The sequence below is a fragment of the Spermophilus citellus genome (genome assembly GCF_964194105.1).
Source record: "Spermophilus citellus genome assembly, chromosome: 3".
Classification (NCBI taxonomy): domain Eukaryota; kingdom Metazoa; phylum Chordata; class Mammalia; order Rodentia; family Sciuridae; genus Spermophilus; species Spermophilus citellus.
Genome location: NC_138184.1, coordinates 97,316,604 through 97,341,526, shown reverse-complemented (window position 1 = coordinate 97,341,526; position 24,923 = coordinate 97,316,604). Strand labels below are relative to the sequence as shown.

Below are 24,923 nucleotides of genomic sequence, written 5' to 3'. Positions count from 1 at the left end.
AGATCATCACCAGATAGAGCCCCTTGACCTTGGACCTCCAGAACCATGAGGCAAAATTAAACCTCTTCTCTTTATAAAGTTACCTGGCCTCAGGTCTTTCATTATTATAACTAGAAGACAAACCAAGAGCAGGGGAGAGACAATATAATCAGAGAAAGATAAGAAGATTGTGTGTGTGAGAAGTGGTCTCTTACTACTGACAGCCCATTCCTCTCAACAATGGGATGTAGGCAAGAAGCCTGGGTCTGTGAACAGGAGATCACATAATCCACTCCACCTGCTCCTGGAGGAAGCACATACCCTTGATTCCCACTGAGATAGAAGTCATATTTCACCAGCTGAATGGGCAGCAATCACCTCCAGGAGTCCATAACAGTCTAGTGATAAACATCAATAAAGCACTAATAAATTGCTTGAGCCAAACTCCCTGAGTATTTGGGGAAAGCATGTGAGAGTCTCAGAATCTCTCATCTATGTTCCTCGCATCTCCTTGGTGCCAGGACCTTGGCTGCAAAAGGAGTTCCAGTCTTTCATTCTTTTTAGGTTTGTTAGTTCCTCACATGAGTGAATTTCTCTGTAGACCTTTGAGATATTTAAGAGAAAAAGAGGACACATCTTTATCTGCAGAAGGTAAGAATCATACAATCTCATTGGTATGTTTAAAATGGCCAATGTGCAGTCTAAGAGGGGGGAGAGAAGAGCCCACCCTGGAGATCAGCAGGGCGTGCTCAGGGTGAAGTCAAGGAGCACCAAAGAAAGCAGCCTGAGAGCCCTGCTCAGAGGCAAGATGGCTCCCTGTGCTCACTTCAGGTGGGGTGACTGACTGTGGGGTTCAGGTACTGTGAGCACGGTATTGCATGAACTCATGCACAAGAAATGTGTGGGTGCCCAGTACCTACGAGGCTTTACAGAGTCAGGCTCTGAAGCTCACTTAAAATGTTCAACATCTCTAGCAAGTAGAGAAACACAAATTAAAGCCACACTGAGATTTCATCTCACTCCAGTCAGAATGGAGATTATCAAGAACACAAGCAATAAATTTTGGCAAGGATATGGGGGAAAAGGTACTCTCATACACAGCTGGTGGGACTGCAAACTGGTGCAACCACTCTGGAAAGCAGTATGGAGATTCCTTAGAAAACTTGGAAAGGAACCACCATTTGACCCACTCCTCGGTCTATACCCAAAGGACCTAAAATCAGCATACTACAGTGATGCAGTCACATCAATGATTAGAGCAGCTCAATTCACAATAGCTAAGCTATGGAACCAACCTAGGTGTCCATCAATGGATGAATGGATAAACAAAGTGTGGTACATATACACAATGGAGTATTACTTAGCCATAAAGAAGAATGAAATGATGGCATTTGCTGGTAAATAGATGGAGCTGGAGAATATCATGCTAAGTGAAATAAGCCAATCCCCCCCCAAAAAAAAAAAACAGGTTGAAAGTTTTTTTCTGATATGTGAAAGGTAAACCACAATAAAGGGCAGGGAAAATAGAAGTCTGTAGATTACACAAAGGGGAGTGGAGGCAAGGGAAGGGGCGCGGGAAAAGGAAAGGCAGTGGGATGGGTGTGACATGATTCTCCTGTGTCCGTGTATGAAATCACTACCGTGGACTCCACTGTCACACACATCCACAAGAATTGGGTTCCTTACTAGAATAAGATACATTCTGTGTTTGTATAATTATGCAGAATGGATTCTGTTGTTGTGTTCAACTAAAAAGAACCAATTTTTTAAAAGAGCAGCCTTCCCACGATCCCCTGAGAGTGAAGGCTGAGTAGGTCTAGACCTACACAGCCCCCCCTCTTCCACAGCAGTGCTGTCCTCTTCGGGCCCCAGGGAGTGGCCAGAGGCTGTACTCAGCATCTGTTTGTGGAGCAGCTGCTTGGTGCCAGGATCAGTGGCAGGTGACCAGGATGCACTGAGGAGCTGGATGGATAGTGTCCTGCCCCATCGGAGGGCTGAGGGGAGGAGCTGCACAGCCAGTCCACCAGGAGCAGGGCCACTGGACGCCGACCACGGGAGAGAGCCAAGCAGGGAGCCCTGCATCTCAGGAGAGGGCCACACCAAGCTCCTGCTGCGCCTTCCCTCTGGCACATCCATGGTGCCATCTGAGCACTCCCCCAGCCGCGCTTGCTCCCCAGGTGACAGGGAGGAGCTGGAGCTGGGGGTGACCGCTGAACAAGTCTGCTGCCCTGGGAACTCGGAGCTCGTCAGCTCACCAAAGAACCGGCTCCCAGAGCGTTTCCTTCTCAGTGTTGTTAAATAACCAAAGACAGTACTGGTGCAACACCCCCACCCGCCTATGGAATTAGGAACAAACAAACAAGAATTTAACTTAGATATAAAAATTAAAACACAACCCAAAAAGAGCTGGCCCATGGTGCTGTCATCTCCCACTTTATCAAGAAAAAAGAATTTTGAAATACTTCAAAGCTCTTTTTATCTGAGAAATAGCCTTATAACCCCACATAGAACAAAGGACAAAACCCATGCAGTCATCTGAACAGACACAGAAACAAACAAACAGGATTGGAAGGAAAATTCCTCACACTCGATGAAAGTCGTGTGCAGAGCAACAGAAACTGCTAGAGTTAAACTTACTGGAGCCAGGAGAGCGTCCTCTCCCCAGGATCAGGGCTGAGGGAGGACACCCACTCATGCACTTGGTCATGGCTTTGTGAGGGATTCTTTACAGGCAAGCCTAGCAGGGTGATTAAGCAAGACAATAAGCCACCCAGACAAGAAAGGCAGAAATAAAGCTCTCTTTACAGAGAACAGGACTCCAGGATAATTCAACCCGGAAAGAATGTCTTCAATGACAGAGAACAAATGGTGCTGAGACGACCAGAAAATCCATGCTAAACAGAAGAATTTAGACCCTTTCCTCACATTCACGAAAATTAACTCAAAAAATGGATCACAGACCTAAATGTACCAGCTGAACTATTTAAAAAATTTAGAAAAATATGTGAGAAAAATCTTGTGAACATGGATGAGGCAATTATTTCTTAGGTTCTACAGCAAAAGCTTAATTCATAAAAGAAAAAATTATACATTGGATCTCACCAAGTGAAAATTTTATGCTCTTCAAAAGATGAAAGATCATGAAAGACAGGTCAAAGTCTGGGATGAAGTCTCTCAAATCATACCTTATAACGTCAATCACAAGCATTTTTAAAAATTTGTAATGGGCAAAAAATTTGAGCAGCACTCTACCAAATATCTGTAGGTGTCAAATAGCATGTGGGAAGACATTCCATAGCACTAATCATTCCGGAAATGCAAACTGAAACCAATATGGCCCACCTCTCTGAACCCATCAGAATAGCAAAAATTAACAGGACGGTGACACCAAGTGCTGGCACAACTGTGGAGGTAACAGGACTCTCAGATACCCATGGCAGGAAAGCAAATGCCACGCCCACTTCAGCAAACAATTTGGCAGCTTCCTAAGGAGTTCAACATGTGCTTCTGTGTATTGTGCGACTCTTCTATTCCTAGAGAAATGACTGCTTGAAGTGACAGAAATGACAGACAAAAGCTTGCATGAATGCTCCCAGCAGCATTAAACCCAACCAGGAGCAACCCAAATGTCCATCCACGGGGACAAACTGTGATATATTCACACAGTGGAATACAGCTCAGCAGTAAAGAAGAATTATGGAGACACATACCAGCAAGGATACATCTCAAGTAAATACACTGAGGGAAAGAAGAGAGAGAGAGATAAGAGGGGCAATGAAGACGGAGATAACAAACATACTTTACTGTTTCATTTATATGAAACTCCAGAAAATAAAAATTAACTGTCAGGGAGTGATTACACGGGACAAATGGAGAGGGGCGAGAGAGAAGGGATTATAAAGAAGCAAGAAGAAAGATCAAAGGCTAAAGATATCACTGCCCCAATTTGGGTGGTGATTTTGCACCCACAAAACCATCAAAATGTACCAAACTCTCCATTTAAACATGGGCAGCTCATTGAGTGTCAGCTGTGTGGTCATGAAGCTGTTAGACAGGAAAATGGCAGAGGGAGGCCGCAGCCTCAACACATGGCCTCTGTGCCTGGACCATGCCTGTCTGTGTCTGGGTCTCACGGCTCTGTGATCCAGTTAATTTATGAACTTTGTTTAGCTCCTCTGAGTTTCTTCTGGAAGCTCAGTGAAGCCGACACACCCTCCCTACCACCAAAGCTGCATGATGCAGATTTAAATTGTGAATCAAGAACCATAGCACAATGGAGGGCTCCCTTCCTTCCTACTGAACACAGAATAAATATGTCCCCAGGAGACACCAGACACTAGGTATTGTACCTGACCAGGCCTGAAATCTGTAGCACAGTCACAGCCCCACGTCTCCAGCAAACCCTAACCCTGTAGCAAGCAGGCCTGGCCAGGGAAGAGCAGATGAGGGTCCCCAGGAGGGAAAGGGGGCACAGGCATACGTCCTGGCAAGTGAAGGCAGAGGTGTGCAGGTTTATGCGGGATTGTCCAAGATCTCTTTGAATTACGCAGAAACAATTCCAGGATGTTAGCTCTTAATTAGAGATGCCAAAGACAGAGAAGAACAAATGATCTAATTAATATTGAAATCATAATTAAGCTGACAGGAACAAAAGGTTGAGAAGGCAGCAGTCTACCACGCGGCCTGCGCAGTGGTTTCATTAATGAGGTTCTAGGCATTAAGTTAGTTAGAAGAGATCAAAATAAAACACACAAACCAGTACCTTATTTTACATTGCTAGGTCCGAGACGGCTCGCATCACTGGTTCCCGCCTCCAGCCGCCCAGCAGGGCAGCGAGGATTACTCTGGGCTAGCAGGAGAGAGAGAGAGCGAACACGCCGGGGAGTAGCCTTTTATTTGGGGGACAAGAGATTCAGGGGAGAATTCCATCTAATGAAGGTTGAGGGGGGGCTGCACTCGCACTCCAAGGTCAGGGTCAGTGATTGGGTCTCCAGGGTCAGTGGTCACGCACACCCCCACACGGATGGGCTCTCTCATCAGGAAAGGGTCGGGATAGCTCCGACACAGCCAGAACACCTCAGGCCCTTAACGGGAGTCACCCAATCACGTGTCAGAATGGCTCCCCACATATTCCCCCTTTCTTTTCTTAACAATGAGGTGGCGGTTCACTCTCTGGAGTCCCTGGATTCTTGATTGGAAGACTCGCCATCCTATAGTTACAATACAAAAGAGAATTAACAGCAAAGAGAATAATCCAATAATGTACCAAGCGGAGTGTTTAAGAATATTTCCAGGGTTGAATCCATTTAACTCCTTCAATATTTGGTTAGCCAAGGAAGAAGGATCTGAAAAATCAGCTCTATTATTTTGAATGTCTTGGATATGGTGATGAAGTTCCAGAATATCCAAGCTATTATTACTATTTTGCCAAATACGTAATAAATGGTTTTTAACCTTCTCCCAATCCCAGAGAGAAGCATTGTACTTGGCAGCTGTAACACATACATACTTATAATTAGCATGGCATTTAAGCCTTTCCTTAAATTTTAAGGCTGAAAGTTCATTACCAATGTTTATGATAGTCGCCTCTAAGGCGTTTAATTTAGTCTCAATCCTTTCATCAATATTTACTTGATTACGCAGAGCCTTGGAAGTATTTTGAGCTAAATTATTAAGAAATTTTGCATGCTGAATATTCTGAGACAATGTCAGAGATGCAGAGACAGTTGAGGCAATAAATGAGACCAGTGCTAAAACTCCAACAATTATGACTCCAATAGCATGTTTAGGTCTTGTTAGCTGGGCATGAATTTGCTGCAGGACTTGTAAACCAGCATCAGCATACCATGGCTCTGAAATATTAGCAGGTAATAAAACAAAAGAGGGCTGATGAAGTATCAGCACTCCTTTTCCTCCATTATACCTAGAAATACAATTGGTTAGGTTGCACTTATTACAAGTAACAATATATCTATCATCTATCCATTTAACTTTTACATTTCCAATAATTAAAACATAAGGAGATTGGACACAGGCTCTTAGGCCATAGCAAGATCCCTCTTTACAGTTCTTGCCGACAAATTTTGGTAAAGGCTTATCTGTAAAATGTAAATATTTTGAGGCAGCAATTAAACACCAAATATCTTTTTGAATACCTCCTTCACTATAAGTCAAAATATTACTAACAAATCCTGCAGGTGTCATAGCAGAATTTCTTCGTAATTGTCTCTTATCAATTATTGGAGACCAGTCTAAAATATGCCCACTAGCTTTAGACACCTTATGTTGTACAGGAAAGGTATTTACACAATCCATCCATTTAGGAAAGGTGTCAATCTCAATTATAGAATTATTTGTCAGTCTAGGTTTACCAATCGCTGTCTTTTCTTCAAATGATACTTTCAGACAGCCAGCATGTTTATCATGTGACCAACACAAAGGTAATTGGGCACTGTAGCCAGAATAATTAAATCTAGTCACATGATTGGGAGTAATATGAGTATCTGTAAATCCTCCCATCATGAATGAGTCATTAGTAAATACTGGAATAGATTCTCCAGTCCACACAGCTGGGTGTACCAGGGGTGGATCTGGGAAATATGTCCAATAAGTGTCTACTTGATTCCCTTTTACCTGACAGCCCAGTAGGGCAATTACTGTTGCTACCATCAAGACTGGGGTCCTGTTCTTTCCTAGGCGTCGAAGTATTTGGGAAGCCTGGGTTGTCAATTTCTTTACATCTTTCCACGAAATCAGCTTCTTGGCTGGTTCAATCTGGTCTTTCTTCGTCCTTTTCCGATATCTCCTCCTTCTGGGTTGTGGCTCCTCCGGGTCGATCCTCAGTCGCTTGAGTCTGGGTTCTATTTCCTCCATGTCTGATAGCACGTTCAGGTACCCAAATAGGACGGAAAGCACCTTCTGGAAAAATACAAGCATGGCCTTTTTCCCGCATTATTACCGGGTTTGGACCCTTCCATTGACCAGTCTGTAAATCTTTCCACAGAACTCTGCCTAAGGGGCCTGTCACGGAGGGAGACATTTGCCTCTCAGCAGCAGTGTGACCTTCTGTGTCACAGTTTATAAAATTTAAAACAAACAAGGCATGATTAAGGCTATTTTGGGGAGTCACTATCTTATTCCCCCTTTTTAATTTTTGTAATTGAAGCTTAATAGATAAATGAGCTCGTTCTACAATGGCTTGACCTTGGGGGTTATAAGGAATTCCTGTTTTATGATTAATTTTAAACTCTTGGCAAAATTGTTGAAAAGAAGAGCTTACATAAGCTGGAGCATTATCTGTTTTAATCTGTATAGGGCACCCTAAAACGGAAAAAGCTGCTAAGCAATGAGAAATTACATGTTGAGTATTTTCCTTAGTACGTGCTGTGGCAAAAATAAATCTAGAATAAGTGTCCACTATGACATGCACATAACATTGCTTACCAAATTGAGGAATATGAGTTACATCCATTTGCCATATCTGATTTGGTTTTAATCCACGGGGATTTACCCCTGATGGCAGAGATGGAGTGTGAATAACACACTTAGAACATTGGCTTACAATCTGACGAGCTTGTTCTCTGGTAATACTAAATTTTTTACGTAAGCTAGAAGCATTTTGATGATGCAAGGAATGGGAAGCTAGTGCACAGTCATACGAAGACATCTGTTGACAAAAAGCTACTAATTTATCAATTTTGTCATTACCTGCAATTAGGGGTCCGGGAAGGTTAGTATGAGCACGGATGTGTCCAATGAAACATGGGAACTTTCGCATTAGCACTGTCTTTTGTAAATTATGAAATAATTCAAATAACTCCTGTGATGAAGTAAACCCAATAATTGAGGTTTCAATATTTTTGGTAACTCTGACTGCATATAAGCTGTCAGAATAGATATTAATAGGCTCATTTGAAAAATAATCTAAGGCACAAATCAGAGCTTGAATCTCTGCCCTTTGGGCAGAAGTATAAGAAGTTTGTATTACCTCTGTGTGAACACGGCTGAAGAAACCTGCCTTACCAGAGTTGGAACCATCTGTGAACACCGATAAAGCTTCCTCTATTGGATAAGAACGTACAATCTTTGGAAAAATAAGTGATGTTAATGATGCAAATTGTACAATCTTATCACGAGGATAATGGCTATCTATTTGGCCAGGAAAATCTGCAAAAGCTATCTGCCATGAACTAGAAGTTTGAAAAAGCCAATTAGTCTGTTGAACAGAAAATGGAATAATTATGATATCAGGCTCAGATCCAATTAATTGTAAAATTCTATTTCTACCTTTAATTACTAATTGAGCTGTAGAATCATGAAAAGGAATTAATGTTTTTTGAGGGGAATGGGATAAATAAATCCATTCAATAACTCCTAATCTTTGCCATATGGCTCCTGTTGGGGTATGCTCGGTTGGAAATATTAATAAATACATTATTTCTTTAGGATCTATTCTAGTAAGCTGTGCATTTTTAATTGCAATTTCCACTTTCCTTAAGGCTGCCTTGGCCTCTAAAGTTAGTTGACGTGGAGAGGTTGGAGAAGGATGTCCTTGTAATATCTGAAATAAAGGACTTAACTCAGAAGTAGTTAACTTTAAGGATGGTCTTAGCCAGTTAATATCTCCTAATAGTTTTTGAAAATCATTAAGGGTACGTAACTCCTTAACTCTTATCTGAAGATTTTGAGGACGGATTGTACTTCCCTGAATTATCTGACCTAGATATTGAAAAGGAGATACCTTTTGAATTTTTTGAGGAGCTATACATAAACCCATTGCTGTAAGTGAAGTCTCTAACTAAGTAAAAATTTCTGAAAGTACTTCTGGATTAATATGAGCCAATAGTATATCATCCATAAAATGAATAATGTATGCATCAGGGAAGCTATTTCTAATGGGATCTATTGCCTGGTCAACATATTTTTGGCACAGTGTAGCTTCCCTGAGGAAGCACCCTCCAGCAGTATCTTTTAACAGGTTCCTTAAAATTAATTGCTGGGACAATGAAAGCAAATCTTTCACAATCTTCAGGATGTAACCTTATAGAGAAAAAACAGTCTTTTAAATCTATTACCATCAAGCTATAATCTAAAGGAATGGCTGTGGGGGAGGGAAGTCCTGGCTGTAATGATCCCATAGGCTGAAATATCTCTCTTAAAAGCCTTGAAAATCATTAGGTGTTTGTACGGAAACTGTGGTTCCGCTCCAGTAAAATTAAAGATGGCGGCCCCCATGGTGGGCATGGAAACTGTTTGTTTTGTTTCGGTAAATCTAAAGATGGCGGCCCCCATGGCCGGCGTGATGACGTCACACTGTGCGACCTCCCCTGGAATTCCTGGGCTCCCGCTAGGAGGAAATGCCGGCGGCGGCGAGAAAGCGGGCTGATCTGTGCCATCTGAATTCTCCGCATGGGGCTGCGAGTCTAAGTTCACATTTCTAACCTTGGTCCTTAGTGCCTTTGCTTTCAAACGAAAGGAAATTAACTTAGCCTCAGGCTGATTTTCCATTTGAATAGACTTAACAGCTCCTTGAATGGCTTTTAAAAGGTCTTCAGGGGGCTGCGAACTCTGGCAAAAGACAAACTTTTTTCCTTCTTAATTTCTCCCAAGTAAGTAAATTTGGAGACTCTTGGTCACAAAACCAAGGACAATATTCACCTACAATCTTTAAGAATTGTAATAACTGAGTTTTCTTTATCTGTTTTCCTTTCTGATTAATTATACTGTCTAAAATAGTCAGATACATTTCCTTATCCGAAGAAGTAGAATTTCCCATTTTAAGTAATTTAACGTCTCTTTCCTTCAATATCTCCCGGTACTTTTGTGACCCAAATGTCACCTCTTCCTTATCATTATCTTTATTCCTTATTTTCCTTTTCTATTCTTTCACTTATCCTTTTAGCGCGCGCTCCCACTCAATCTAACTAATTCAGAATGCCCCACGTTGGGCGCCAATTCTACCACGCGGCCTGCGCAGTGGTTTCATTAATGAGGTTCTAGGCATTAAGTTAGTTAGAAGAGATCAAAATAAAACACACAAACCAGTATCTTATTTTACATTGCTAGGTCCGAGACGGCTCGCCTCCCTGGTTCCCGCCTCCAGCCGCCCAGCAGGGCAGCGAGGATTACTCTGGGCTAGCAGGAGAGAGAGAGAGCGAACACGCCGGGGAGTAGCCTTTTATTTGGGGGACAAGAGATTCAGGGGAGAATTCCATCCAATGAAGGTTGAGGGGGGGCTGCACTCCAAGGTCAGGGTCAGTGATTGGGTCTCCAGGGTCAGTGGTCACGCACACCCCCACACGGATGGGCTCTCTCATCAGGAAAGGGTCGGGATAGCTCCGACACAGCCAGAGCGCCTCAGGCCCTTAACGGGAGTCACCCAATCACGTGTCAGAATGGCTCCCCACACAGCAGTGCCCATCCCTGGCCAACAGGAAATATATGACACATCTCCAATTAGAATGGAACAATGAAAGTCCAAATTACCAGCATAAAGAAGGACAAAATTAGGCAATAACATCCAAACCACCTGACAACTTCTTCTGAGCTGCATGGCTCCTGGCAGCATGTGAAGGAGGGAAATTCATGCCAGAAATAGAGTAACCACGGATCTGGGAGGAATTTTTGTGAAGCATTGCTAAAGGAGAAAGGATGGCCTGCAACCTCTTTTGGAATTTTTCTCTGTGTTCTTCCAAGTAGAATTAGCATTAGCCGGGGGCCATTGGTTCGGGCGTTCTTTTATCTGCAACAACAACAGAAACAATCCACACCAACCCAAGCCTACAGTTTAGCTCTGCCTGAGCCCAAGACCTACCGCCCTGACTAGCACCCCTCACACCTGAAGGGTGAGATGTCTGTCAGTGATGTCATCTCTGTAAGGGTCCCCCTGAGAACACACCATCATTCAGCCCATCCTGTCTGAAAGTCCAGCCTTTTAGAGAAACTCCTGGAAGCCCTCAGAGGGATACAGTGATCCCCAGAGTGAGGCTGCTCTCCAAGGTGCTGACCAGGCCCTCCAGGTTGTCTGGTGACCAGCAGCCCACAGGCTGCTCAGCAGCAGACTTTGTTTCTTCTGACACCCGCTGCCTGACCTGACCCCTCCCAGGTCACCTGTGGAGACGAGACCTTTCCTGGGCAGGTAAGGCTCTCACGTGTTAGTGCTCTGTTATTGGCCTTTTAATATCTCCTTATTATGAGTCCAGCTGATACCTGAAGGCCAGACACTTACTCATAGCAGCCACAGGCTGGAGGCACCATTTTGAGATCTGCATGAACTTATATTTATTTCTCTGGGAGCATGTACAAGTTCATCTCCTGCTGAGAAACTCGACTGGCCTTAGTGACTCTGGAAGCCACAATCCACTGACACAAAACAACTGCAAGTTCAGAGAAACACAACCTTGTTTTGAAAAAGGGGTTTGCAGAGGTAAACTTAAAGGATCTCAAGAAGAAATCATCCTGAATTAAGGTAACCCCAAATTCAATGACAAGCACCAGTATGAGAAAGTAAGGTCATTCAGAGACACAGGTAAGAGGTGACAAGGGAAGCAGAGATTAAACTGAGGAGGCCATAATCCCAGGAATGCCCAGAGCCCCCAGAAGCTGTGCAAGGCAAGGATGGACCCTCTCCAGAGTCGATGGGGGAGTGGGGCTGCCAATACCCTCATTTCAGACTTCCAGCCTCCAAGAGAACAATTTCTATGTGTTAAGTCACCGCATTTGTATAACTTGTGACACCAGCCCTAAGAATGCAACATGTGTAGCAAAGGAATGTCACAGATGCCTTTAAGGACCTAGACTGGGGCGGTTGTTGGGCAGGTCTTCGTGAGGGGCAGAGGAGGGCTGCAGTCAGAGAAGAGGACGTGGTGATGGGATCAGGGGCCATGGGGAGAGGTGAAGGCGTCACACTGCTGACTTTGAGATGGAGGAGGACAGGAGCTGGGAAGGCAGCCTGCCTCTGAAGCTGGAGGAGGAGGTGGCTCTACCAGCCTCTCGCAGGCTTCCCACCTCCAGAACCATGGGTAGTCACCAAGTTCATGGTGACCTGCTACAGCAACCACAGGGACTAACACACACACCTTCCAGGTGCTGTGGGTGGAAACAGGTCCTTCATAGATCCAGAGTAAGCCATCATCAAGTGACTCCCTGACTGTCCCTGCCACCTCACCCACACAGTGTGGTACATGACATTAGAGTGACACTCAGGATGCGTGGGTCTGAGGGTCCTGGAAGGGATCTACCCCCATATCCACTAGAGCGCAAGGAGTGGCATTGCCCTTCTACTTGCTGTTTCCTCGTGTTCAAACTCCAGGCCCTGATAGTTCCTAGCTTAAAGGTCCGTGTGAAAATGAAGTGAGTCAACAGTACTAATGTCCTTATTGTGTAGTACCTGGCACTTAATAAATTCTCAACCAATGGTGCCTCTTAATACTCATGAGCTGTTGAAAACTGCTAAGGGAACACATTACATGCACTTCACCTTGGTAGCTCCTGGGGCTCTATACGCACTTAACAGGAAATTCGATGGAGATGCCCCCAAAAGACGAGAAAGCCACTCATGCATGGTATCTCTTCCCACCTCCAGTAATCCCTAGCATTCATTTGTTTGAATATTCAACCAACATTTACTTGTTCCAGACACTGTGCTCAGGGCTGGGAACAGCATACACACAGCCATAGATACTGTGGCCCTACAACCAAGTAGAGGTTAAGATTTGTAGATGTGATCATGGACGTGCATATGCGCATGGATCTAAATTTGCACATCTATCAGTGCAACATTGACACATGATGGCTCAAATACTTTGTGACTTCCTGTAGACATACATTCTCATTCAATTATTCCCCAAATTCATCACACAGATCTAACAAATAGCAATCCAATTAGACATGCTCAGAACAGCTGGGCTGCCACCAGATGAAACCTCCACCAGAAGACACAGAGAGTAAAAGGCAGCTGCCCAAGGCCAGCTTACCTGGGCACACCCCTCACCCAGCATTTCCTTTAAACTAACCTTTGCCCTTTGCCTGTGGCTTAAAGCAAGGAAAACATTTTTTTAATCAACTGTCTTTTCAACTTCCAAAAGCCCAGGTCTCCTCTAAGGGGCTTTCCAGTACTATTTTGATTGTGGTTCATTCTACTTACACAATGATGTTAAAACAAATCTCTATAGAAGGTAACTTTCCACCATATCTTTATCATCCCCATTTGTAGATAAGGATCTGAGTTCACAGGAGTTAAGAGATTTGCCAAAGGTCTGGTAAGGAAGGTGGAGTTAAGATCTGAACCCTATTGTTTGTCTGAATGCTTCTAACCAAAGAACTCACCACCTCTGCAGTTCTTCCTTTACACTGAACTGAAAATGGTCTTTTTTAACTTCCACTTTAGGAATACAAAAAGCACAAATCTCCCTCTTCCACATGATGGCCCTTGAAAGACATAAAAGGGCTGTCACCACCTCACCCTGGGGCCTCTTCTTCTCATCACCAGGCTAAACACTCGCCCTTGCTGTAGTCTTTCCTCCTGTGATTTGATTTCAAGAACCCTTGGCCACTCAGACATTCTTTGGCAGAACACAATCCAATTTTCCGGTGCCCTCTTAGGGCCTGAAGGATGACAGAATGAAGTAGATCATGTGTTGCTCCTTTCTCTTTTTTTTTTTTTTTTTTTTGAGACCACAGTATGAGAAAAAAACTCACTTTCATCTAAAATCTAAGTTCAGAAAGCCAGCCTCCTAAGTATGACTTGAGGTGGCAAATGTCCCTCCACCTCCTTGGGGAAGACAAGAGGGAGTAGTGGGGACTGTGGTGAGCTGAGGGGCATGCAGGCCTTACACAAAGGTTCTCCTCTACTCAACTCTAGGTGCGGCCTATGTGGACCCAAGGCCCAGGACCACATGATCTCTAGTTTCATTAGAAACTAGAAATCCAAATTTCTGTGCCAATTTGTCCACTTTTACATGACCATAATGATTAAAGAATAAAAGCTAGCCAGCCACATGTACGTACACAATGCACGTACACACAGGTGCGCATGCACACGCACACACACACACTCTCAAGATGCATCCCCTACTTTTCTTTATTTTTAACTTCAGAGTAATTGGTGACTTAAAACTTGACATTTATACCCTCCAATCTTGCCCAATTAGGGTCAGGTCCCAGGTTTTTAAAATATTTATGCCTTCAGATTCTGTCCTTTGAAAGTCATTCCATCCCAGGTTGAAGAAGCTAATTTATAGACTGCCATAATTTGCATCTTCCTGGATACCCACTTCCTTGCCATCTCAATCCCAGACTCAGGCCACTGAACTCCCAGTGCATGAAGATTTTTGGGGACCCAGCGAACTCATCCTTAGGGCCCCATGGTGTTCCCTGTGATGTGAAGGAGCGGATGAGCAGCAGCCCCACAGATTGAGGGGCTGTCCTGAGAGTATTAACAACTGTGCCAATGTCCAGGGCTGTCCCTGGTTTGAGGCTGAGGCCAGCACAGGGCTCTGTGTACACCTCCATCCATCTTGGAGTCACAGCAAAATGACTACGTACATTAAGAGTAAAGCCACAGCCTGTGCATCACAGCTGTCTAATTAAGTCTGGCCCACTGACACGGGCAGCAGGGACGGCCAGAGGACCTGTCCTACTGCAGGGCTGAGTTTGGTGATCTGTGGGCTCCATTTCACACCAAGAGTAAACAATTGTTTGCTAAAGAACTTGCTTTTTCATGAGGCTGCAATAGGCAAAATCTGTCCTCTTCCAAAACTGTATCTATGAGGAGGGACAGAGGATATTTTTAGTGGGATCCATGAACTTGAACTTGAACTGGCCTCCCTCGACTGGAGCTCCCCAGGCAGGAGAACAAGGATCCTGTGTGGGGCTCCACAGGAGTCTCTCAGGAGGGGACTGAGGACTTAAGGAACCCACTGAGGGAAGTCACTTGTCTGGGTCCATGATGGCATAAGCACACGGAGCCATCTCCATTTGCCAGTGTCTGCTCCTGCTTTCTGGAAGGCAGGGGAGGGTGAGGAGTGTGTGTGGCCAAAGGCACATGGACCATGTTTTCATCCATGCACATGATCTCCTGCGAGTACTTCGTCCCCTGAGCTGAGAAGGTAAGGCCTGGGCTTATTCCATCTCCAGGCACCAGGCAGGGCCGTGTGTCCAGGTCTTAAGCTGGTCCAGCTTTCTTCTCATGGAGAATTAACATTCCAAGCGCAGGAAACCACCGACACCAAGCTTGAGTTTCCTACAGACTCCTTGTTTTTCACTAGATCTCACAAATACACCATTTCTTCTTTACTAAACTGTCTCTAGACCAAGACACAGCCTCCCGCAGGTCGCACTGAGGAGAAATAAACCCTTCCGTGACCCTTTCTCCCTGGGGAACCACGGAAGGCCTTCCTGTTGGCCATGAACAGTTTTGCTGAATGTCTGAACCAGCGTTGGGAGAAGGCGAGGAAGGGCAGGGCTGGGCATTGACGTCTTCTCCTAAAACATGGGGACAGAGTGGGTCCGAGGCCTCTCTCTGCACTCAGAGGAGGAAGGGTTGTCCTCAAGACTGAAGTCCCTTCTCCCCAGGTCTCTGCTGCAAAAAGAAGCAGCAACCAACGTACTCAGAAAAAATGGGCAGAAACACCCAATTTAGCAGTTCAAAGAGAACCCTGTGAAGACCGTGGAAAACTGAAAACATGGGCTACTTCCCGGCAGAATTTGGAGTCAGAAGTGTAGCTATTAGAATGAAGCACACAGTAAAAATGTCCCTTGGACAGACTCCCCAACTGAGCTATATGCCTCAGGTTATATTCAAATTAAGGCAGGTAGCACAGGATGAGCTATTAAAAAATTTAATAGCCACTTATTTTAATGTTACTAACAAAAATTTAGAACATCAGGCTCATGCGTTTTATCATCCTGTAATGAGACCAAATCTGCTTTTAAGTTTGAAACAGGGAGGCATTTATTAACACCACACGCCAACCAGCCACTCCAAAACAGCAAGGCAGTTAAAGAAAATATATTTAGTAAATAAAATGATTGGGCACAGAGAGTTGGTACCAATTGAGATGGTATGGGGACTGTTGATGCTAAGAGAACAACAGCACCCTACGAAGAAAGAGAGGGAGGAGGGGGAGGGAGATAGAACTGAGCGTGGGCACAGATTTGCCCTTGAGATTCAGGCTTGGCAGAGGGGAGCAGCTCGGTCACCCACAGATGCTGTCTGACCCAGGTGTCTCTGATTCAGCTGTTTGCTGCTTAGTGAGGTCACTCTGGCCCACAACCCTAGGAGCACAGGGAGCTCACCAGATCTGGGAGGCTGGGCACAGTGAGCCATGATAGCCACGTGCACTTGGGAGACAGGTGAAGCCTTCACGTACCTTCACGATGTCCTCATCGGCCAACCTGCACTCCACAGCCTCTGACACATCCACCACGGAACCGTCCTCTTGAATCCCCATGACTTTGACAGGGACCGAGTCGGGCTTTCCGGTGAGAATGGCGGTGTTCAAAACCTCCGTGTCCTGAAGGAGAGAAGAGGTGCCGGTGAGTGAGCTTGGATAACAGGGAGCGGGGTGAGGCTGGCCAGCACAGCCTCTGCCCTGAGAGCCTGCAGGGATGCAGCCATGTGAGAGTGGGGTCCAGCCAGACTGAGGGCCACATCTGGCAGCCAGACCCTCTCCTGGCACCCAGCCTCTCCAGGAGAACTGAGCTGCTCCCTCCTCCACCTCCTCCCACACCCTGTACCTCCTGCATCTGTCAGGCTCACACCGGCACAGGATTTCTCCCCAGCATTCTCCAGGGCTCTGTCTGATAGTCCTTTGGGCAGTGACTGCCTGTTCTGGGCTTAGTACACGCTTAGTACACAGGGAGCACATGCTTCATTTTTGTTTCAAATGAAGAAAGACAACAGCACAAAGAGCAAAGGAGAACTCATCACATCATAAACCTCTGCACACCTGGGCTGGGCACCGTGGCCCCTCCCTCACCTCTCGCGACCTCAGAGATTCCCCTGCAAACCCTGATGACCCCTGGGGGCTCATGGGTTCTGTCTTCCTAATTCATCTCCATCTGTCAACTTCCTGCTGTCACCTCTCCCAGCTCCCCTGCCGTCCCAGCGCCTCTGGCCTGGACAGCTACGCTGGCCCCGGGGTTCTCCCTGGGTCTCTCTTCACAGGGCTCAAGATCTCCAACCCAGACTATCTCTCTGCCAGATCAAAACTCCTGGAAAGTGCCCTACTGTTCTTAAGGTAAGGTCCCACTCACTGAGGAGGGTCACCTGGGCCTTGCCCACCTCCCTGTCCTTCTCCTGTCCCCTTCTCTCTGTCCCCTGCACAATCCAGCCTTCTCACAGTCTGGGAAGCCTCTGCCCCACGTTACCTCCCATGCAGAGGTTCCCTGGTCTGCAAACAGGGACAAACAAGCCCCTACTCCACAAGGAGCTTATGGACATTGAACAGACCATCTGTGCCCACCTCAGGGCAGAAGGTGCCATGAGCACAGCCCTCCATGCAGCTGCTACAGTGGAGCTCAGAATGTTCACTCGACGAATGAGCTAAAAAGCCACCTCAAGGCTAACGCAGGGACCACGGTGGAGAAGCTACTTCCACACCAGGCTGGAGAGGAAGGCCAAGCAGACAGCCAGCCATGGCTGCACAACTCAGCTCAGCAGTGGAAGTCCACCGCATCGGCTCAGCTCCCAAGGAGGGTCCAACAGGCCCTCACCCATCACTCCTCTCCTCAGTCCCTGCTTCAGGCCATGCACTAGGCAGGTCCCACACTCCGTGTCCTCAGTTGGCCCCCCACTCTCCATTCCAAACCAGGAGAGGGGCAAGAGAGGGGGCGGGCCTTGAATGACAGCCACAGCTGCCACTGAGACTGAGCTACTAGGAGACGGGCGGTGTTCTAAATGACTGGCATGCAAATAATCATCCTCTGTGCTTCCCCAACAACCCTCCCAAGATAGTTCGAGTTTTAGTACCATTTTATACATGATTTTCTTTGAAGTGATATCAAACCTGCAAATAATAGCTAATTTTCAAGAGAAAATATCAAATTTATAAGGAACACGTGGGAAAGGTGACAGCCCAATCCAATAGGGTGGTAAGTCAACCTCTTGTTTAGACATGTGTTCTTTCCTCGATGTGGGATTTTTTTTTTTTTTTTTTGGTGCAAGGGATTCCACTCTGAGGTGCTTAACCACTGAGTCACATCCCCAACTCTTTCTTTTTATTTTTTATTTTGAGACAGAGAGTTTCATAAGGTTGCCTCCAATCTCATTAAATTGCTGAGGCTGGCTTTGAACTTGTGATCCTCCTGAGCCACAGGGATTGCAGGTGTGTGCCACCACACCCAGCCTGGGATGGGGTCTTGAAAAGATAATTTCAAAATAATGTAAATAAGTTAAGCCTCTCTAAAATCCTAAAGTAGGTACATATGTACTGTTGGCACACAGAGAGAGCAATTACCACGTCCAATATTACATCAAAACAATGATCTGATCGTGGAAACTGCTAAATATCCACCATCAAAAACAGAACAAGTTTTTTCTGCTCAAGTCTGTGGAAGCCCCAGGTCCAATGCTGCGCCCCTCCAAGGTCTCTATGTTTGACCAGGACCTGGCCCTCTATTTCTTGTATAAATGCTCTCCCAGTCATACAAGTGTTTGGGGCATCTCCAGAGCCCAGGAAACATTATTTTGACAGTGTTTGCCAGTTTCCTTGTGACTTTTATGGAGAAGAGAGTTTTCTGGAGGAGAGGGGGCCTCACATCCAATGACAGGTGTCCTTATAAGACAGAGGGGAGGGACATGTGGAGAAGACCAGCTGGGGAGATGCAGCCAGACGCCAAAGGCCCCTGGAGCCCCGGAGCTGGAGGAGGCAGTGCGGATCCCCCTGGGAGACACAGGGCCTGCCAAGTCTGGAGCCTGGGCCTCGCTGTTGCATGCAGCTGCCCTGATGTGGTCCCTGCCAGGCGCCACAGCCCTGGAAAACCCACACACTGCACCAGGAGCGCGAGCCCACCCGCTCACTGTGAGCTGCCTCACCTGACCGAAGGGCACCTGGGGCTCAGCAGAGATGCCCCCCACCACGGTCCCCACTGTCCAGCAGGCCCGGGGCAGTGGGAAGGGCATCCTGGGCTTTGCCTCCAGCGACCACCCGGCCTCTTAGGTAAGAGCACTTCTCCTTTTTCCTTGGATAGGAAATGGGGGGGACTGTCTATCAAGCTGTCTCTTCTAGACAGAGAAGAACCTGTGACCTGGTCATACCCGACTGTTCCTTAGAAGCACTCCCAGATCTTTAAAAGGATCAAAAGTGATCCACTCTCCCCTCGCCCACTCCCTGCTTTGCTACCAAGATCCCCACTCAACCACATTGGGGCAGGTCTAAGGATTGGTGTTTTTTATTTTTATTTTTATTTTTTTAATTCTCCAGATGCTTCTGAGGTTCAGCAAGGTTGTGAGCTTCCTTCTCTCTGGAATCTACAAACTGAGCATAAAAGTGAATAAAATTACTGAAGCCCCATATCAGTCAGGGTGCCCTGCAGAAGGCAGGCATCAGCAACCCCCAGCAGGCAGACTCTCCTCTCAGGAAACCTGGCCCTCCAGCCTGCAGTGTGATGGTGAGATCCCCATCCCTGAGGACTTCCTTCCTAGGTGGCCCTCCGACGTTTTGGCTGCTAACAACCAAAGACTTCTGACCAACTCACCCAGGAACCGGCAGAACAGAGACTCAAAATGAAGTCTCTGCTTCTCTGACACAGACTGTGGTCCCCCCACCCCATTCGTTCATGAGCAAACCCTCACCCCACTGCTGAGCGCACAAAGTTTGCTGAGAAAGAAAGAAGTGTTTTACAGAGAGAAGAAAGGGTCTTCTACACAGAACCTTGGGGCTGCTCTAGGGAGCCAGCCATCTGCAAGTGTGCCGGTCTGAACACACCTATATGAAGATCATTAATTAAAGAATGTATGTGTACTGCAGAAGAAGAGAAATCACCCCATTGGAGAGTAGCTGGAACTCATTGTCTCGGAGACTTTGCTAACTCCCATGATAGCTGGGGTGGACATCACCTGTCTTCTCTTCTTGAAAGCATCAACTTCTCAATCCCTAGGGTACATAATCGAGAGAACTCACTATGCAGGTAGAAGAGAGAATAAAATCCTGCAGGGAAAATGATTCCAAGGATATCAGAAGTGCCCACTCATAAACAAGTGCAAGCCAAGTAACTGTGATTTTAATTTTTTTATAATTATGCACAAATAATCTCTAATTTACAATTCTTGTAGCCGCGCCTATGATGTAAGAAGGTTTGTGCTTGAAAAGAATCACATGAACAGGAAAAAGCCCTGGGAATATACACTTTCAAGGTTCCTGTATATAACATAACTCAAATATAAGCTTTGATTAATTAAAACTGCACTTTGTAAACCTTAGGGCAATGACTAAAACTTAAAAAGAACTCTAAGTAATGAGCCAATCATGGAGATAAAATAGAATCACAAAAACACCTAGTCCAAAATCAGGCAGAAGAAGGAGGGGCAAAGAATACAGAACAGATGGGACATGAAGAAACCCATGACCAAAATGTTGGGTCTTAATGTAAATCTATGGATAATCACATTAAATATAAATGGTCTAAACACAATGATTAAAAGACAAAGACCATCAGACTGAAGGAACAAGTGAATGGGTTTCCATTGGGACTGTGTGCTTTCTGCAAAGGTCGATGCTAAACACTAAAACAAAAAAAGGAAACATAAACGCTACTTAAAAGAAAGCTGAGGCAGCCACATTAATATCTGAAATGGACTTCAGAGCAAGGAATATGTCCAAGAATAAAGAGAGGCATTATGTTATACTGATGGATGTGATTCAACCAAAGGACATAATAATGCAGAGGGTACAGTGCTTCAAAATAATCAAAGCAAAAGTTAGCAGAATAAAATTTAAATAGACAAAGCCAAACTCAGAGATATAAGCATTCTCAGTAACTAAGAGAACAAACATATCAATTGGAATATATAGAATCCTTTTGACCTTGAGTTAGGCAAAGACTGCTTAGATGGGACACCAAAAACACAATCATTAAGAGAAAAGATCAATCAACTAGATTCATTAAAATTTAAAATCTCTGCTCCTCCAAAGATGCAATGGGAGAAAATGTCTGTAAAACACAATCTGATAAAGAGCTTGCAGCCATAATATACAAAATACCCTCAAAGGTCAATAATAAGAAAATAAACAACCAATAAAATATGGGCACAATGTTTGAAAAACACATTTTGCCAATAATAAGAATGGCAATTAAACACAAGTCAGAATACTCACCACTGTCAGGAGTGAAGTTAAAAATCTCAACAAAATACCCACTGCCCATCTACCAAAATCAAGCAAACAAAATGATGATATCAAGTGCTGATGAAGATACAAAACAGCTGTGACATTTATTCACAGCCTAGAAAGAATGAAAAACATTCAAACCACATTTTAAAATGAGTTTGCAGTGCAATCACCAAACTGCCTAGAAATTCCAAGAAAAATGAAAACACATTAATGTTAAAAACCTGTTTGTGAATGTTCACAGCATGTTTACTGCACCACCCCTTTTTTGGCTTGAAGGAATAGGCCAAAGTCTAGGGGCAAAAAGAGATGGGGGTTTGCTGGGGGCTGTGGTAGAGGAGGGAGGTGACTACCCAGGAGCAGAGGAGCTTCTGAGGCTGATGGAAATGCATTATATCTCCATTGTGCCACATTTACACTCTGTGCAATGCACAAGGATGGTACATTTGTCAAAACTCACTTGAAAGGGTGAATTTCACCCTATGCAGTCACACTTTAATAAACCCAGCTTTTAAACAAAGTAGATGGTTGTAAAAATGTCTGTCAATCAGCCATTCCTTTATTCCATTAATTCAGTAATATTTCCCTTTACTCCAATTAATACAGAAAGGACTCATTTTTATTAACCTTGCTCTTCAGGCCTGCAGATGTGTGCAACTTCTAATATCCAGAGGCTTTCTTTTCCACTTAAGCTGTTGCCGGTGATAACTAGAGAGTTTAGGCTCTTCCCTGCCTGACTCTGGCTACTCTCGTGATCAAGTGTACAGTGGGTCATGAGGACCAGGCAGGTGAGTGGGGGAAGAGAAGCATGCATAAGCACCTTCAGAAAGGGACATACCTGCTCACACGGATGCAAAGAAGCTACATGGGAACGTTGCTGGGGATAGCAGGGTACGTGCACTTTCAAGGGAAGCTGGAATTGCTGATTATTTTTTCAGGATCAAGAATATCATTTATGTGACCACCTTGGCAGAAGCCAAAAGAGTATCTGATGGCATTTTTGCATGCAACTTCTAGTGAACTAAGAATCCAATCTTTTCTATTGATACATAAAATTGCAAGTAGTTACGGAGCGCAACAAGATGCCTTGATAGATGTATATATGGTGGAAATCCTGATTTGTATATGTGACTTCCCCTGTTTTCAAATGTCAGGAGCCTATTTTAGTGTTTGCAAATATTATGGGGGCAAAATGGAATTTGTCTGCAGGCTGTGGAACCTGGGAGCACTAGTCAAGGGATGCGGATTAGAAGAGAGATCTGGCACCCGCCGGAGCAGGACAGTTAATCAGAATGGCTTCCAGGAAGACAAAATAAGCTCCAGGAAGCTGGAACGCCACAGGAGTTCCACCATGAGGGATGGGAAGGGATTGAAGGGTGTGCTTGGTGTCCTGCGCACACATCAAGTGTGGGCAGGGCAAGGTGAGCTCGTTCCCTGGTGCCAGTGGGACCCTGGGCAAGCTGAGGAGGACCTCCCACCCCAGCAACCTCCTTGTCCTTCTCACACCTGCAACAGGTCCCAAATCCCTTTTCAGAAACCCCCAATTCCCAAAGTGCTGACGAAGCAAGGGTCTGGCTGGCAGTGGGTGTTTAATTCCCTGGATGGCCAGCTCCAAAGTGCATCTCAGCTCTGCGGGGACTTCACCCTGATCTGTGACAGAGACTCGTGTTTCCTGCAGCTTACCCATGGGCACCACAGAAGGGCACCACTGCGAGCCAAGCACAGGAAGGCATCTGCTAGGAATGTGCAGCCTGGTCTCTACTCTGTATCTTGCCATTCAAAGAAATCCATAATCCTAGCTCTTGAAACATTTTTAGTCCCCGGATTTCAGAAAACAGACTGTGGTCCTGTATAACATTGACAGTGCCTCACAGGTGACCAACCACCTTCACGAGCTTCTGAGTACCCCCAGGCCACCTGCCCTTCCACCTGCTTTTTAGGGCCCCAGGTATCAAACCCCCCAGCTCAAAGATACTTTGCCTCAACTCACTCGTCTTAAATCTTAAGAAGAGATTCCTTTCTTTCAAAACTGTCCTAATTATGGAAACTTCTAAGAACCACTATGTATTTTCTGAGCTCTGACAAATTGCAAAGCTTCTTAATCCATAGTTGAAAATAAACATATAGTTGGTATTAAACATTGACCAGTGGGTCTCAAGGATTCCAGAAATCAGCAAGTAGATCCTCACTTCCCTGGCTTGTGATGTTCATCACCCCACCCCCATCCACTGCTGGTTCTGGCTCTGTATGCCCACTAAATAGCTGCTCCTAACCCCTCTACATGCATGTCGGTAGCAATTGCTACTCCAAATCAAAAGTGAAATCCTGTAAAAGACACAGATACACACACACACACACACACACACACACACACACACACACCAAGAATGCAGGCTTTAAATAGGAAAAGCCCACAACTTGTTTTAAAAACACAAATGAAGTCCTCACCTGATTCAGACCTCTCAAGGACATAGGGAAGAAAAGGGAAAGAGGGCTCTGCTCTGGCTCAACCCAGCCAGACAGAGCCCTCCAGGAAGCACCTTCTGTGCATTAGGTCCTTTGATCCCAAAGACCCCGGTCAGAAATGCAGAGAAGGGCATTTCCAATGACCACTTTACATTTGGGGAAACTGAGTCCTAGAAACGTAGGGACCTCAAGCTAATAGCAGAATTCAGGGCAGGCTTCTGGGTGTTGGCTCTTGCAAATAAAACAAAAAAGTCCCTCCCCCCAAACACACACACACACACACACACACACACCCTCCATGTGCACCACTGCATTCACCTGGAGCAGTCTGGAGAAAGGAACCACAAGTAAAACACAAACACACCCAGTTGGCGGGTCTGGGAAATTGTCCCCTCCAGGAAAGCAGCTTCCTCTGGAATTTCAGACAGTGTGGTGAGTAATGACTTTTGAAAAGCAAACCCTGGGTTGGGGATATAGCTCAGTTGGTAGAGTGCTTGCCTAGCATGCACAAGACCCTGGGTTCAAACCCCAGCACCAAAAAACAAAAAAAAAAAAAAAAACAAACCCTGCTTTGGCAAGTTGTCTCTACCAATGCATTTCCAGCCTGGCCCGGGAACGCTGGGCGGGAGAGTTCTGATCTGCGATGGGGTAGATTTGAGGTTGCACTTCTTCCCAGCCCCAGAGCCAGCGCCTGGGGCCTGCTCCGTCTCTTACCTTTGCCCAGCAGCGCGCTCAACACCAGGCTCAGCGCCCAGCACAGCGGAGCCGCCGGCCCGGGGGCCTTGCCCTCGGAGAGCATCCTGCTCCCGGCAGCTCTAGCTGCCCGCTGCCAGCCCGGGGCGCAGCGCCCGCCCGCGGACCCCGCCGGCTGCTCCATGCCCGTGGCCACTCACGCCGCGGCGCTCCGGCTTCCGCGGCTGCTGGCGCTGGGGTCGGGACAACTTTTCCATAGCAGCCGCCTCAGCCGCCACCGCCGCTGCCCGGCGGTCCCGCCCCCCGGCCCCGCCCCTCCGCCCCAGCCACCCCGGCCCCGCCGCCCCCACCCCGCCCACGACCCGTGATGAATAGAGAGGGCGGGGGGCGGGGACCAGGAGCGCGTCTGCGGGTGGGGAGGACCCTGGAGGCAGGGAAAGCGAGAGGAGACTAGGG

The 24,923-nt window shown here is 46.0% G+C and overlaps 1 protein-coding gene across 1 annotated transcript in view; it reads right to left on the bottom strand.

Annotated features, from left to right (window-relative positions):
• The window catches only part of LOC308645871 (transmembrane protein 132B-like), a 52,477-nt gene extending 27,874 nt beyond the window's left edge, over positions 1-24,603 (bottom strand). The window contains exons 1-2 of the mRNA XM_081288296.1: positions 24,489-24,603; positions 16,350-16,493 (exon numbers count right to left, since the gene is read on the bottom strand). Of these exons, the coding sequence (XP_081144422.1) occupies positions 16,350-16,430 (81 nt within the window). The 5' untranslated portion in view covers positions 16,431-16,493; positions 24,489-24,603. The remainder of the gene's footprint in view (positions 1-16,349; positions 16,494-24,488) is intronic.
• Between the last annotated feature and the right edge of the window lie 320 nt (positions 24,604-24,923).